We start from the raw sequence: 15,819 nt of genomic DNA on the forward strand, positions 1-15,819 counted from the left end.
TGTTTATGCATGTTTTGGGATTTCACTCTTGTATGTTTACCAAGTTTATTAATCAAAATCAGATGTTTAAAAAGCGAGTAAACACTAGGGCAACATTAGAAGTAGAACACTATGAAAGTACAAAGTACTAATAAGGCAAAACTAACGAGGGTTTTGACAATAAAGAATACAAGACAATACTGATATCCAATGGGTTTTTTTTTTCAGTGCAAAATAGTTTTAAATAAAAAAAATAACACGATGTGAAAAACTTGCTCCAGTCTCCACAATACGACAAGAATTCATTCAAATATTTTTCAGCACTTATTCAAAGGATAAAAAAGAGTACTGAAAAGGAAAGACTTGCAATTTGTTTCATCCCATCGAAGTCAACCCTGCACGCACTCTCTTCTCTCGCCGTATTATTCCCAAGATGGAAGCCTAACCCAAAGAAAAAGATCCACAAAATGAGTAACATACAAAACTTAAAAATGTATTTACAATAATGGAATCAGTTTTACCCAAGTTTAAGAGAAGTGTCGGAGAAGTCATCTTCAAGGGGAGCTCCACTGTCATAGCTTGACACATTCGTGGTCGCCGACTCTGTCTCCACAGCCTCCTTTAACGCCATCGTTTTAGCCATTTCCATCGTCACTACCTAATATTATATCAAAATCAAGATTTACCTTATTAGTATTACTTATAAAAATATTGAATGATCTCTACAATAGGTATAGAGCCATACTCTCTCCCTCAGTCTCCTATTCTCATCCACCAATTCCGATCCCTGCGAGTATTTACTCCAGTTATATTAATATGTGGTATACTTAATATATATAGGCTTGGTTAATCATCATATCATTTGATAATATGAATTGTACGTACTAACCCGTTTCTCAAGTGAAGAAATCTGGCTCATCAAAAACTCTCCCTAGTTAACAACAACAAACAATGTCACCTTTTTATATATGTGCTACATTAAGAAAACATGTATGCTATTAGTCTATATCTAGTAATGAACCTTTTTCTCAGACACACGGCTGAGTCCGGATTCGAGCATTTTCTCCAACCGCTGCAACTCTTCTAGGTTCAATCCTTCAAGATCCTCTCCTCTCAGTTTTCTGTTTTACGTTAGAATACAACATATCTAGTAATCATTTGTCTTTATAAATTCAGTTTCAGGAGACGACTTAGACCCCACATCGCACACAATATGCATACGCTAATAATAATGTGGATTCTTAAAAAGAACCACCCATCGTCGGATAAGAAGATAACAAACTAATGTCTTATAATATCGAAGAACGCCTAAACTATTACCGTAGCTTTTGTGATGATCTCGATCCAAAGATCTTTGTAGAGTTGGTTGGACTCATTCAAAAAATTACCCAACCAGATATCGGCTCGATAATGTCTATCAAACAAAAGTTCTATCCACCTATACTAGAAGTTGTTAGCTACAAATATTTTCATAAATATGAGAATAATGAGTCATATTTGCAAGCTATTAAACTTTTCTGAACTCAAGAAATCATTCTTAAAATCTATTTATAAAAACTTCGACGAATCTACTGCTACACATGGAATGAAATGACTTCGTTTTTAGATGAAATAGATGCTAAAACCTATATGTAACATAAAAATCATTCTCAAACATAAAAACCACACGTGCAAAGTCGCAAACATATATATGATGCCATACCTTAGCTGCTTGGTTTTGTCTTCGACTTCCTGACTTAGTCGGGAGAGGTTACAATTCTCAACCTGCTAGATGCAAAATCAACATTTTTAGGTTCTGTTACTGATATGTGAAACCAAGTAATTAAATGCTTCGAGATTAATGATAACAATTATGATATGCCATTCTATACCGCTAAATCTGGACTTACACCAAACAATTCAAAGAAACCCGCATAACAAGTGAATACTGGAGAAAGAGAGAATGATTTGATGAAAGAAAAAGAGTGAATGATAGTGAGAATACCTGGTGATATGGAGAAGGCTGGCCCATCACTTTGTTGATGTTACTTGCATGAAGATTATACCTTCCCAATATATCTCTCATCCTACACGTTTCAACAAACAATCCATCTTTCATATTAACATTTACATTGTCCAAATATGCAATTTGCGAAATTAGTTAATTAAAGAATACACTAGAAGCATGTCTCTAGTCCCCATAAAGAAAAGGAAATCAAAAGTAGACATCACGTCATAACATGTGCAGAAGATATTTATTAGATGACTACATTCTCAGAGATGTATTTTTTTTTTTTTTGAACGACGAATATTTTAATAAAAAGCTGAAACAGAGTTCAAGTCCGTGGGCTAAAGTTACATTCTCAGAGATGTATATATGCTTCTGCTTCTCACAAAAAAATAAACGAGCGGTTAAGACTCAATCCCCAATCATACCAAGTGGACATTGTTAAAAGACTTTTGTAATACATAAAATAATGAGAAAAATCCATTCTAATTGTGGTAAGTACCATGTATCCATATATGCACATGCTTGCATAGGTTAGCACAATCACACTATCATATTCTACTTTCCCCTTCCTGATTATACAAAGTTAGCCATAAGTCTAAATGAAAAAAACTAATAAAACGTAAATAACACATACTTATAATTCATAATTTGTATATTTTTATTAGGAAAAAGGGATGAGAGCAAGTACAATAAGAGTACAATAATTTAAGTTGTCAGAATCTTTATTTTTCTTACTTCAGTATATCATCTAATTATGCGGTGACACGAGTTGATTACGTACATGATATCTCCAAGCCCGAGAATAATTTAATTTATAAAGTAAAAAATAACCAAATATCTGATATAATTACGTATCTTAACATAATAGCATCCCTCCAACCATTTTGATCTCTATAACACAAAAAAAAATTGAAAAAATAAAATAAGAGAAGAAGATCTATAACATGAAAGTAGAGATACCTTGAGCTAGAGAACTCAAAGAGCTTGCCGGTGGCAGAGAAGATGATAAGAGCAACATCGGCATCACAAAGAACCGAAAGTTCATCAGCTTTCTTGAAGATTCCTCTTCTTCTCTTAGAGAAGGTAACTTGTCTCGCTGTTATGTTATCTATCTTCTTTATCCTTCTCTTTTCTCTCGCCATTTTACACGATCTCGTTCACTACTGATCTTGAATCCTGCCTACATATAACAACATTCAGACCAAGAACCAAAGAAAGAAAACGAAGTGGGAGGATGGTTAGCTAAATAGGGTTTATATAATATTCTCAGGAAACCCTAGATGGGTAGAGATAGAGAGAGATAGAGAGAAAGAGATCAGATCCAGAAACTAAGAGAAGTAAAAGAAAGAACAAGACTAGGAGAATCCAGGAAATGTTCTGCTTAAGGGGAAAACAGATTCATAGCTGTTACCTTTCTTTGAGTGGGAGGATCTTAGATTAGGTTTTGCAATCTCACAACCCACTTTATTAATTTCTGAGAAGATAGAAAGGCTTCTTTATTCCCTAATGTAGTGTGTGAGAGAGATAGTGACGGGAGAGTTTGTGTGTTCAAGATTGGAAAGACGAGTCTGCTTTTTTTTAGCTAAACAGTGATTCACTTATTAATGGACCATACGTTTTGTGTTCCATCAGTTTCTCAAATTAAAAATCATTAAATGTATAAATACACATAAACACATATTGTGTTCTGTCTGACTGATCTGGCAGGCTAGAGACTACTACAGTGTGCTTCTTAATTAGTTGTGAAACATTAGCTAATTTACTTTGTTGCGTTTCAAGTTTCAACTCAAGTAGATGGCCTATTGTTGTGTTTATCATAATAGTGGTTATATACATCGCTCATAGTCATACCACTCCGTAGATTGTATGGGATATAAATATGTTATTATAATTTGATCAAAAATGTCATTATAAATTTAAGTTCTTTTTTTTTGTTTTACAATTCGGAACCCATAAAATTTTATATATTAACTGTTTAAAATTTTGGGACAAAAACTAATGTTTTATTTAGCTGAAACAAGCTCATATTTGTTTTCAATATTTCGCCATGACTCATGGATTAATCTGAAATATTAACTTAACAGTAGCAGATTCTATTTGAAATATGTTTTTTTGTTATTTTGTAATTCTTAATTAGTAGATAGATATTTTATATCTACCTTATTGGTTTGATATTTCACATAAATGGTGTGTATTAAATATTCCATCTAATTTTTTTCTCATCGTTCATCCACACCAGATGCGACACTTGATAAGATCTCTCATATCTTATCCCACCATCATTAACTATCTTCATTTTTTTTTCTGATAGGTCAGCCATTTACTAAACCCTAACTAAAGTTGATCTCTGATCCGGTTACACTAAAAAGATAAGAATGACAAGTAGACTAGTCTTCTATTTTTTTTTCCGTGCCAGTGAAAAAGTAAAATTGTAAAAATTAGTGGATTTGGGCCATATTAATGTCCAAAAATAGGCCCATCAACAAAAAGTAATAATCATAAAATTCTTCCCGGCAGTGAACCTTCCGACTCGTGAAGAAGCTTTACGACAACGACAGCCAGGACCGGCTCAATACTGGTAGGGGCCCTAGGGCAAAAAAAAAAAATTTTACTTTCTAAAATTTATATAGAGATAATGTTTAAAATATTTTTATAATTTAATCAATAATATTTTGTAATGAAAATAAAACTATATACATATCAAATAATTTTGGGCCCTTTTCAATTTTATTTATTGTATTTATAATTTTTTTATATATAAAAATATAGATTTATAAAAAATTGGGCCCCTTATTTATCATTACACGGGGGGACACGGGCTCGGACCCGGGGCGGTCGCACCGGTTGTCCCCCCTTGTAAGCCGGCCCTGACGACAGCAACCGGTAGAAACGTGATCCACCAGACAAGATGCACACTATAAAGACAAGACAAGACACGAGATCAGTAGACTCAAATTAGAATTCGCCTGTGAACATTTCGGAAATAACCTCTAAGGAAAAAGGATGATGATCTCTCAGTTCTTCGTCTTATCTCAGCGTGGAGATAACATCGTCTTCCGCGACTGTAACCTCCCTCTCTGCTTCTTCCTGTCTTATTTTTTTTTCTTCTAACCTCATTGATCTTTTTGATCTACCAGCATTTCTTATGATTGTACGATCATTAGATATCTGAAACTCGTTGTTAAACATTCTTTGTAAAGCTAAGTTTCTTTAGTTTTTCCGGAGAAAACCCATTAGATATTTCTTTGTATTTACTTGAAGAACCTTGTTTGTTTGAGCTCATGCGATTTAACTTGGTGTATCAAACTAGAATTTTGAAGATGTGGATCGTTTTCATTTTGCGACGACAGACCGAGCTGAGGTACCAAAAGGCAGTACAGAGACATTCTTCCGTAGAGTCAAGTTCTGGAAGGAGGATGGTAATGCTGAGGCGCCACCTATCTTTGTAGGTACTAGGGTCGGTGTCCGCGCTTCGCGCGGATTACATGTTTAATAAAAGTACAGTTTAATTAAAATTGGGAGTATTGAAGTTTCTGAAAGTATAAGTGAAGTTTTGTTTATTTTATAATGCGAAGACGTTGGAAGCGGTGATCATTTTTAAAAAAAAAACGACAGTAAGTTTGAATAATAAATTGTTTTGAGGAATTCAATATTCGTAAGAGAAAACAATATTTGAGTGTGTGCTTATTAAATTGATGTAGGAAACGGTAACGTAAATTTGTAAAAAGTTGACTGGTATCGTTTGTTATGAGGCTTAGGATAGCAGTTTATTCCTCTTTTGGAAGCGTTGGATGATATCAATATCGTTGTCAAAGTAGAAGCGCGATCCAGGTGTGGTTGTGAGTGATATTTTCCCTGAAAAAAGAGAAATATTTGTAACCATTTAGTTTGACATAAACTTTATGTTTAGTTTATTACCTTCGTGTAACCGTAGAATGATACTTGTGATGATTAATATAATAGTTTTTTTATAAACTTAAGTTATCTATATTTTCACAGTTTTAATATAAAATTATTTAAAATTATTATCAATGAAAAAATGCTTTATTTTTAATTTGAATCATATAATTTTTTAGTCATCCAGAAAAAGTTAACTGTTGAATATGGGCTTTGTTCTTCATGGATAGAGAATTGACTCCATAATGATTTAATGAAGGGAATATTAGCTCTCGAAGCTTTAATCATTTGGAAAAGTGGCCTGTGTTTTTTTTGTGTTGCTTGAAAAAGTCAAAGCATTCACTCAATTTTATATTTAATAGGTTTCTTCCTTACTTATATCTTCTTAGTAAGATAAAAATTGTATTTATATCTTCTTAGTAAGATGGAATTTGTAGTTATATCGAACACCTCAGAAACTGTTAGAGTTCTCTGTTTTCTTTTTATTTATAAATGGTTTGATGCTTTATAAATATCTTCCGTGAGAGACTGAGTAGATGACTTTTTTTGTTTGTTTCAGTTCGAATAATAAAAGAATTTAATAACACCATAGGAAAGCTCATCCCAATATACCAGCTACATATGCTACTAATTCTGCCATCGCTGCTGCTTGCTCTTTCACAGTAAACCAACTCCTCCCCATGTTACTCCTGCATTGGATAAATACAAAATCTCAGATCACTCTATGATTCCAAAATCTCTAAATCCTTAAAAGCATAGCATAAAGCTGAGAATAAACAAAACTCAAATAATCTATCTCTTTGTGATCCCGAATCCCTAGGGAAATAGAAAAGATAAGCGAAAACAGACCCTCAAAAGATATCATAAAACTAAAAGTCGTGATGCTAAATCTTGCACTTTCCATAACTCTATGATCTAAGCAATAGAAAAGTCAGATGTTACTATAGTATAAGCCCTTAGAAGATAAGTATAAAGCTGAGATCTTTATCAATACACTACATGTTGCCAAGAGAATAATGTCAGCAAAGTCTCAAGTCCAACTATCACAATTCTCGAAAGTTTCTGCAGTACCAATGGCAATATATGATTCAATGCATCAATTCATTCTATATGATTCCCAAAAATTTGAATTCAAAAACAAAACACATAAGTCTAAAACCCTATAAAGATAGCTTATACATCCATTAAAAGAGAAATCTCAAAAACACAGTTAGGAGTTACAATCAATCAATCAATCGATCAAATACCAATTCCTATAAGGTATGATTATTTGCTTAGTTCTAGTTTCTGGAAAATTAGATTCTAGGAATGAATCTCATGCGGCCATCAATAGCGACAATACTCATATAGGATAAAACTTTTATTCTCTAAAGATCCAAATCAAGAGTGGAAAGGTTGAAACCTGCGAGAAGAGTAGGTATCAATAAACGCTCCGATAACGAAGGCGGCTGCTCAATCGTTGACGTCGGAAGCTGAATCGCCTCTTCTGAGAATTTCGGATCATCCCAACTCCATTTCGAAACTCCTTCACCATTTTGGAACTCCTTCGCCACTCGATCCTGCAAAACAGAACCTCAATTATAATATAACCCGAACCGTAAGAGCGTCTCTGGATTGGTCTGGGAGTTGGGTTTAATGGGCTGTGACAAAATTCGTATCAAGAGAGGTTGCGAGATGAGGCTATGGACTGGGCCGCGAAGATTTGTTTTTTTCAATTGCAAGCCCACTTCGTGATGACTTGGCATATTGATTGGTTCTGATTATTTTGACCATGTGGATAGCCTTAGGAAGCTTAAAAATAGCTTCTTTTATATAGTGGGATCAATGGTCAAATGTGACATACCATAATGTCTTTAATGAAAACGAATCAAATTAAATGTTCTCTACTGGTCCTGTAAGGTTTTATTTTCTTTTGTGCTTGATAGAATGTGGATGGTGTGAACTACTTCCATGTCAAGGTCGTTGGTCTATATTTCGTTGCGACCACAAGGGTTAACGTGTCACCGTTTCTTGTCTTGGAGCTTCTGGAACGAATCGCTCGTGTTATCAAGGATTACCTTGGTGTGTTGAATGAAGATTCATTCAGGAAAAATTTCGTGCTCGTGTATGAGTTACTTGATGAAGTCATTGTAAGTCTCATCACTAGAATGTATATTACTGCATCGTATAGTAGTGAGCTTTACTGAATTATCCTCTTTTTTATTAGGATTTTGGTTACGTGCAAACTACATCAACCGAGGTATTGAAGTCCTATATGTATTCAACGATCCAATTTTGATTGCTCCTGCACGTCTTCAACCTATCGATCCTGCTGCCATCTTCACTGTAAGATTGATTTTCTTCTTTTTTTCCCCTCCTTATGGTATATGTGATTGACCAGGGACCCCCTTGGATTAATGATATGCAGCAAGGAGCCAAAAGAATGCCTGGAACAGCAGTTACGAAATCTGTTGTAGCTAATGATCCTGGTGGTCGGAGAAGAGAGGAAATTTTTGTGGACATTATCGAGAAGATCAGTGTTACTTTCAGTTCAAGCGTGAGTAGTTTCTGTTTTTTTGTTTGTTTATTATTATATTACAAGCATGGAAGTCTTGGCAGTCTCTATCTACCTTACCACATCAAGCTATTTATTTTAGCAGATCAGTGCTATGTAGTTGCATCTTTATGTTAGGTTTCTTCCTAGAAATTATTTATTTATATTTTTTTCTCTTGATTTATAAACAGGGCTATATACTGACATCTGAGATGGATGGCACCATTCAAATGAAGAGTTATCTTTCTGGTAATCCGGAAATTCGTTTAGCTCTTAATGAAGACCTTAACATAGGAAGAGGAGGAGGAGTCTCAGTATATGGTATTTCTTATTTCACCCCTTTTGAATCATCATTGTTTATTCAGAAGAAATCTACGTTCATTAACTATGAACTAAGCTGCATGATTCCAGTTACAAGTCCTTCATAATCGTTTCTGTAATATATATAGTTACTTTCAACTTCATGCACATAAAGTGCGCTTGACCTTGCATTATGATCTAATAATTGGTAACACCACTAGTGAAGTATAACTTGGTTCTTTTGTTGCAGAATATAGGAGTTCTCCAGGTTCAGGGGTGATTCTTGATGACTGTAACTTTCATGAGTCTGTTCGTCTTGATAGCTTCGATTCAGATAGAACTTTGTCCCTTGTGAGCTTTAATTTTTTTTTTACTACAGATTAACATTTTGTCATAACATGTTGTTTTTGCACTTTAAACTCTTGTTCTGTTTTTTCAGGTTCCACCAGATGGTGAGTTTCCAGTGATGAATTACCGTATGACACAGGAGTTCAGGCCTCCTTTTCATGTTAATACCTTGATTGAAGAGGCTGGACGCATTAAGGTGCTATTAATACGTACACATCTTCTAAATCAGATGGAAAACTATATAATATAAATCTTTATCCAATATTACTGCTGGCTGAAATTTAGGCTGAAGTGACAATTAAAATACGCGCCGAGTTCCCTTCAGACATAATTGCGAACACGATTGCTGTTCAGATGCCATTGCCTAATTATACTTCCAGGTACTTAAATTTTTGGCTGGTAACGCTAAAATGCATTTTCATAAATGTTGAATCACACAAGAGATAGATGCAACGGCCAACGGGTTATGTTTGTTGTGACAGGGCTAGTTTTGAGTTAGAACATGATGCGGTTGGACAGAAGACAGATTTCAAGGAAACAAGCAAAATGCTCGAATGGAGTTTGAAAAAGGCAAGTGTTGGATCTCTAGTTTCACTTATAGTATGGTTGTTCTTACGTTAGCTAAATGTGGTGTTCCAGATTGTTGGCGGGGCTGAACATACACTGCGTGCCAAGCTGACATTTTCTCAGGAATTTCATGGTGACCCTCTTAAGACAAGAGTTTTCCTTATTTCTCTAGTAGAGCACTACTGATAAAATAATCAATTACGTTGTTAGGTAATATCACAAAGGAAGCTGGGCCTGTCAGCATGACTTTCACGATACCCATGTACAATGTTTCTAAACTTCAAGTAAGTAATATGTTGACTGTTCCGTTTTTGTATTACCATCAGTCTTCCTCTCCAGTCACCTGTTGTAATGAATTGTGTGATGCAGGTCAAATACTTGCAGATAGCAAAGAAATCAAGTAGTTACAATCCCTATCGATGGGTGAGGTATGTGACACAGGCCAATTCGTACGTGGCTCGGATATGACTTACTTCCAGATAATGCTTGCACTCTCTCTTTTACTTCTCGAGTGTGTGTGTTCACTTTTCAAGTCATACTTGTTCTAAGTTCTAAAGGGTGTTGAGAAGATGCTTCACAGTACGTGTCCAGTGTTGTCTCTTCTATCTTACTTTTCTTTATATATCATCCAGTTTTGGTACTCATCATCAATATTTTATTTTGTTGTCTCCTAGTGATCTGTTTTCATGGAATCGGTAGAACTGAATCCAAGATTCTGATTTCTACATTAAGCAAATTGCAAAGATATAAAGATGAAATATTACGACACTTCTTGATGTTTTAATACAGCTTGTGTACGCGATTAGATTAACTTTATTTGATGCATCTTACAAAAATTATCAAACTTATTAACAGAAGCTCCATTCAGTTACGGTGATACATTTTCATGGGCAAAATCTCTCTTCCCCACTGTACACTACTATATATACCATTCCTCAGTGACCACTTTTTTCTACTACATTGACTAAATTGGGCCAGTGGACAAAAAAATCATCGTCTCCCTTACCTTTCTCTTCCCAAGGACACGCGATGTCTCGAGTTTCTGCAAGTTTCTTGACAAGAACGACTCAAGTCCCCTAGCCGCGAATGCCTTGTGAAGGGAGGAGAAGACGAGGAAGATGATGATGTTGGAGAGGGAGCCTCGGACTGTCCGTGAGCCCGTCCTTGATTATCTCCAAAAATGAAATCAGCAAAGTCGTCCATGCTTGTACTGTCTGTGCTACAAGAGCATTCATCTGAGGTGCTATCAAAGAGAGAAGAACTGTCACTATACGAGTCCTCTTCCAAAATTCTCTGCAGCCTCTGGAAGCTGGAGTAAAACGACTGTATGTTGCCAGGTCGATCACCACCAGGAGTGTTGGAAGACAACACAGGACTTGCAGTAGACACAGTAGCCTTAGGTACCACCGGCACACTGCTTTTTTTATTGGATGCTTCAGATTTGTTACATAATACCAATCTTGGTGGCGTTGGAGAACACCTGTGTATCCAGTTCATTTGAATATATAACATAAGTAACTAGATCAAACATAATCCACAATCTTAAATAGACTGATAGATGGAGTTATTATTGTAATATTATTTACCTTGCGTAGAACAACATATAAGCTCCCTTTGTCCATACACTTTCAACATCAGAAGTTACTACCTGAAGATAATCACAACAGAAGAATTAAACTTAGAAAATTTTATTCAATTGTAACAATATTCAAAACAGAGCTTACTTAGAAACTAATTCACAACTCTTACCGTGCTATCATCAGCTTTGTACCACTTGTTTTGACTGTTTCTAACATAGCACACGTAGTGACCAGAAAATGCTGCATTCATTGTATCCAAGTGAACAATAACTCCATAGAGTTTGTAGTCATGTGATTTTTCACTTCCACCGCTGACATATGGAGTCAAATCTAGAGTTTCTGGAAACCTGACCAACTTATTGAGCTTCCCGAATTTCCCTGACTGCAAGAAGTTTCCTAAATTGTGAGCAAACAAAAAAAACACAGATAGACTCAAAAGAACAAGCCATGTCTAGTTACCTGGAATCGTTTTAGTGCAATTGTAAGGACATTCGGAGGCTCTGTGATTTTCAGTTTCTTTTTGGCTCTCTCATAGGACTTACAACTGCTCACACAAAGAAAAAAAAAGCTTAGCTTCGATCAGCTTTTGAAAGTAAATCCTACTACCATAATCGGATAAAAGGTTGCAGTTGATTGGTTAGAACTAGTAGGCAAATACACGACCATGAATGTACTACATATAACTGTCTTGAAATGCATCAGGGAACTGTATCAAATGACCGTACTAAGTTCAACACATGGAAAGGAAACGCTGACAGACCTGCCACATTTATATTTGTTTTCTCCATCCAATATTTCAGTTCTTGTAAATCGATGCAAAGCCTCCTCCAAGGTGCTGATATCACCATCAATCTCAACTGTCAGATCCATCATTTTCTCACGCCGCTCAGATTTTTCTTGACATTTCATGCATTTAATCTATTGTTTTACAAGAAAAAAAAACAATCAGCACTACTAGTTCCTCAAAAACAATGTATAATGCGGCAAATAAAATGTAATAGTTAGCAGCACCTTTGATCGGAGGTATCCACCGAATGTCAAACCAATGAGAGTAGTATCTTCTAATTTCTTAGTCTTTGGCATATCGCATCCAGATGCCTTAATGCACACAGACTGCATTGTGTCGACAACAAACCTGCAAAAGGCAAGAAAAAATGGGAAGGGAAAATGAAATCAAAACAAGTTCTTCCAGTTGTAGTATACAGATAATGCATTAAGTTTATTTGATAGGCGAAATGTCAGTTCACCTAAGGAATTCATGCGCATCTTCTTGCTTGCCATTCCCAAGACGGATTCCAATACTCTGCAGCTGTGATAGCAACCCACTAGGGGACAGTGAAGACTTCCCTTCTTTTGCCATTAAGACCAGCTTCTCAAACCCACAGGTGAAGCACTGTTCTTTGTTTGGACCTAACAGTTAAATGAACTATTAAGAGCTTGATATAATAATGATAACTAAACATCAAATAAGCAACATATATCACATAGAAAAGAAAAGAGAACAGAACCAGAGACGCACATGTTCTAGAATGGAGTTGTTGGAGGAAGTATGTGGTCAGAGGAGCAGTGAACATCAGGCATTGGAAGACCACATTAGCAAAGCAGCTGCAATAAAATGAGAACTTTCTTGCATTAGCGAGTGTGAGCTATTATAGTTCTTTTTACAACAGAGGATGAAGATTATAACAGCCAGCAAAGAACATACACTTCTTCAGAAAGCATTATTCCCAGACTAAAAAGACTTTGAGAAGAAAAACTGGGGTTACCTATTGCCACAATTGATGAGGCCACAAGGCTGGAACTCAATTTTACTTGTATACAGCTTAGAAAATAGTTCATATGAAAAGAGCCCCTGCATACACACAAACGAATTGATAAGAACAAATAGCTGTGTTGATTTGTTGATGCAGGAAATAAGTGTTGCAGAATGATGATAGTATCAAGAGCGCAGTGATAACCTTATGACTATGGTTTCCTGCTATCTCATTCTCAGCTAATGACTTCGGTCTAGTCCACTGGTCTACAGCTTTCAGGACTGACGCCTTCATGCCACTTCTTCCATTTAGAGAATTTATACGATGAACGTCAAGACCATTCTGTTTCTGATGGTCAAGAACTCTTCCAGATTTTGCACCTAGAGCAGAATGTTTCATAGCATCAGCACACTCCCTAGTATCTGAGGCCTTGGACGACAAACGTTGGACTTCCCCAACCTTCATAGGGGCCAACATAAAGCCGCTTCCAGCACTGGTGCTCTTTGACTTCTGAAGTGTCACAGTGGACAAAACAGTAGGGTTCAAAGGACTCGGCACATCAAGAGAAGAGGATCTTGGCAAAGAAATTTCAGCTTCATCAAATCTTTTGGCGATTCTTTCTCTTGAATTCACTTCACCGGAAAAATTACGAGTTCCTAATCCAGCCCTAGTAGTTTCTTTTAGATTATTATTCCTAGGCTCAGATATTTTAGCAGCTGAGATGTCCCTAGAGGAGCCAAATGACAAATTCAGAGAGGATTTACCAGATTTAGAACCATCACAATTCTCACTTACACGCTCTACTGATCCAAGAGCAGTACCCCAAAAATCAGATGACTTCAGAAGAGACGGATCAGCTGATCGTGGATGCCCATCCGTACCTACTGAAGAGACTAAACTACTTGATTCGCTCGGGTTCTGCCCGGGATCACCCCCAGGTTTATTCAGACTCAACTTAGGCAAACTAGCAAGGTCATTTGCAGACTCAACCAACTGCACAAATTTAGGAGACAACGGTTTGGATTTCACATCATCAATATTGCTGAAAAAGGTCTCCTCTGACTCTACAGAAACATGATCATCACGTGGAGGCTCTGATATCTCGGAATCAGATGAACTGGAGCTCTCACAAAAAGAAATATCATCATCATCACCAGAGTCATTACGAGGGGAAGAGGAGAAGCCAGAAAACGAGGATCCAGATGTTTCCGCAACGGAAACAGCTTCTTCCTTATCCATAAGTTCATCTTTGTTATCTGCACTTTCTCCACCCCCATCTTCAGGAGATATGACAGGATTAGAGAGTATTGCTTCCCTGACTTGTACATTAGTAGTAACCTGTTCTGTATGCAGCAATAGAGTTTCATCAGGGGTAAGCCCTTCATTTCCTTCTCTGAACTTCAAATCACAGTCGCTTTTCTCATCATCAGTATTATATAAGACAGAAGCAGGATGACATTCATCTCTGTGACCTTGCCGCCAGTGGATAATTTGACATTTCCCGGAACTGAATGAAAAAAAAAAAAAGTATCAGATGTAACGAACAATACTAACACATACACGTAAGGACAAATGGAACAAGCTTGATAATTTAAGACACAATGTAAAAAGCTAGATAACTGACATAAATTTATCATCAACAGAACATTGTCACTCACAGATCAAGCAAGATTCAAGTACTACACTTTCTCCATTAATTACGCTATTATATTATCCCGACATAGAAAAATCAAAACACTTTACTTAAAAGATAACAGGGATGCACTTTGAGTACTGCTAAAGTTACAAAAACTACCAATATATGCATACCAATAGCGAACGGCTTTGCAGCGAGAGCAACGAGTAGAGGCAGGAGAATAGCAGACAGGACACTGAAAGCTATTAGGGACATAAACAGAAGAGAACTCAACGGAGGACTCTAGCTCAGCTCTAGCAGCCTCCTCAGACGCATGGATAAGAAGTCTCCGAATCTCCTCCCTTCTCAGAGCAGCCAGCCTCCATTTGCGCCTAACAACGAAGGCGACAACAGGTAGAACAAGAGAGATCAAAAGGAATAGACTTGAAAGCCCGAGATCCAGAACTAGGAGCATTTATCTTCCCCACCAGATGCAGAAAAACAATTGGAGCTCCGAGTCAGACCACAAACCATAGATTTCGCCGCCGAATTGGTCGGAAAGGAGGTTACTTTGAGGATCAGAAAACGAGATTTGGCATGCAGAGAGAGAGAGAGAGAGAGAGAGGAGAAGATGGTTACAAAGTTTAATCTGTTGGTGGGTAAGCTTACAAATGATGACCCAGTAACAATCGAAGATCAAACCCTCGAGAGCCCAAGTTGATTGGTTCTCTGAAAATGTAAAAAAATCAAGTCTTTTCTTTCTGGTTAGGGTATGGAACGAAGCAAGATAGAAAAGTGAATAGAGATTCTTCGGTAGAAGGAGGAAGAAATTAGCAAGAATATTGCTTCTTCTTTTTTTATTACCTGGTATACTATATATTTTCCTTTTTTTTTTCTTTTTACCGCCAACAGAAATTGATTTTTATTTTAATAATTTGACGTCAAGACCAGGAAGTCTGTTAATTTATTTAGACAAATTTTTCAGGTGATGCTTTTCCTTTTTTTTTTATTGGATAAAAATAACAGTTCAACGATGATAATGGTTTTTAAAATATGGTGGTTCCTTTCACGTATATGGAAGGGTGAAAAACGCTTTATACTTATCTTCTTACTATTTCTCAACTCTCTAGAGTATACATGGAGAAGACAATTAATTTAATAACATGAAGAGTTGGAATGAAGCCTGTTAAGACGTAACCTCCCTTTTTGCTGAATTGGTAACCACCCTCTAAAACTAGCTCATTTACATGCAACAC

The 15,819-nt window shown here is 36.3% G+C and overlaps 2 protein-coding genes and 1 pseudogene across 4 annotated transcripts; 1 reads left to right on the top strand and 2 right to left on the bottom strand.

The window, feature by feature from the left end:
- Positions 1-112: 112 nt before the first annotated feature.
- LOC106440793 (MADS-box protein AGL24-like) lies at positions 113-3,549 on the bottom strand. 3 transcript variants are annotated; one of them, XM_048763365.1, is made up of 9 exons: positions 3,381-3,549; positions 2,930-3,145; positions 1,964-2,045; positions 1,682-1,743; positions 1,001-1,100; positions 869-910; positions 725-766; positions 501-637; positions 113-420 (listed from the first exon to the last, which is right to left on the bottom strand). In XM_048763365.1, exons 2-9 carry the CDS (start codon positions 3,109-3,111, stop codon positions 402-404), a joined length of 666 nt encoding a protein of 221 aa, XP_048619322.1. In that variant the 5' UTR covers positions 3,112-3,145; positions 3,381-3,549; the 3' UTR covers positions 113-401. The 3 variants fall into 3 exon arrangements, with proteins under 3 accessions (XP_048619322.1, XP_013737983.1, XP_013737984.1); XM_013882529.3 differs by having other exon boundaries at positions 1,682-1,746; XM_013882530.3 differs by having other exon boundaries at positions 2,930-3,149; positions 3,381-3,535.
- A 1-nt stretch (position 3,550) lies between these two features.
- On the top strand, positions 3,551-10,284 carry LOC106444603 (annotated as a pseudogene).
- A 125-nt stretch (positions 10,285-10,409) lies between these two features.
- Positions 10,410-15,389, bottom strand: LOC106440788 (ubiquitin carboxyl-terminal hydrolase 16-like). Its single transcript, XM_048763345.1, has 11 exons — positions 14,758-15,389; positions 13,153-14,455; positions 12,961-13,046; positions 12,714-12,799; positions 12,442-12,604; positions 12,206-12,329; positions 11,955-12,112; positions 11,654-11,738; positions 11,364-11,576; positions 11,201-11,262; positions 10,410-11,094 (listed from the first exon to the last, which is right to left on the bottom strand). The coding sequence occupies exons 1-11, from the start codon at positions 15,036-15,038 to the stop codon at positions 10,617-10,619; spliced, it is 3,039 nt and encodes a 1,012-aa protein (XP_048619302.1). The 5' UTR covers positions 15,039-15,389; the 3' UTR covers positions 10,410-10,616.
- Positions 15,390-15,819: the final 430 nt, after the last annotated feature.

The sequence above is a fragment of the Brassica napus genome, chromosome A3, assembly GCF_020379485.1.
Source record: "Brassica napus cultivar Da-Ae chromosome A3, Da-Ae, whole genome shotgun sequence".
In the NCBI taxonomy this organism is placed as follows: Eukaryota; Viridiplantae; Streptophyta; class Magnoliopsida; order Brassicales; family Brassicaceae; genus Brassica; species Brassica napus.

What these genes read in the sequence shown, in the direction of transcription:
- LOC106440788 (XM_048763345.1), bottom strand. Translation starts at nt 15,038, where the DNA reads ATGCTCCTAGTTCTGGATCTCGGGCTTTCAAGTCTATTCCTTTTGATC. An exon ending in GATGCGCATGAATTCCTTAG is followed by an intron (nt 12,330 to 12,441) that starts GTGAACTGACAT and finishes TGCCTTTTGCAG; the next exon opens with GTTTGTTGTCGACACAATGC. An exon ending in GTGGATACCTCCGATCAAAG is followed by an intron (nt 12,113 to 12,205) that starts GTGCTGCTAACT and finishes GTAAAACAATAG; the next exon opens with ATTAAATGCATGAAATGTCA.
- LOC106440793 (XM_013882529.3), bottom strand. Translation starts at nt 3,111, where the DNA reads ATGGCGAGAGAAAAGAGAAGGATAAAGAAGATAGATAACATAACAGCG. An exon ending in TTTGAGTTCTCTAGCTCAAG is followed by an intron (nt 2,046 to 2,929) that starts GTATCTCTACTT and finishes TGAAACGTGTAG; the next exon opens with GATGAGAGATATATTGGGAA. An exon ending in ATAGGAGACTGAGGGAGAGA is followed by an intron (nt 638 to 724) that starts GTATGGCTCTAT and finishes ATATAATATTAG; the next exon opens with GTAGTGACGATGGAAATGGC.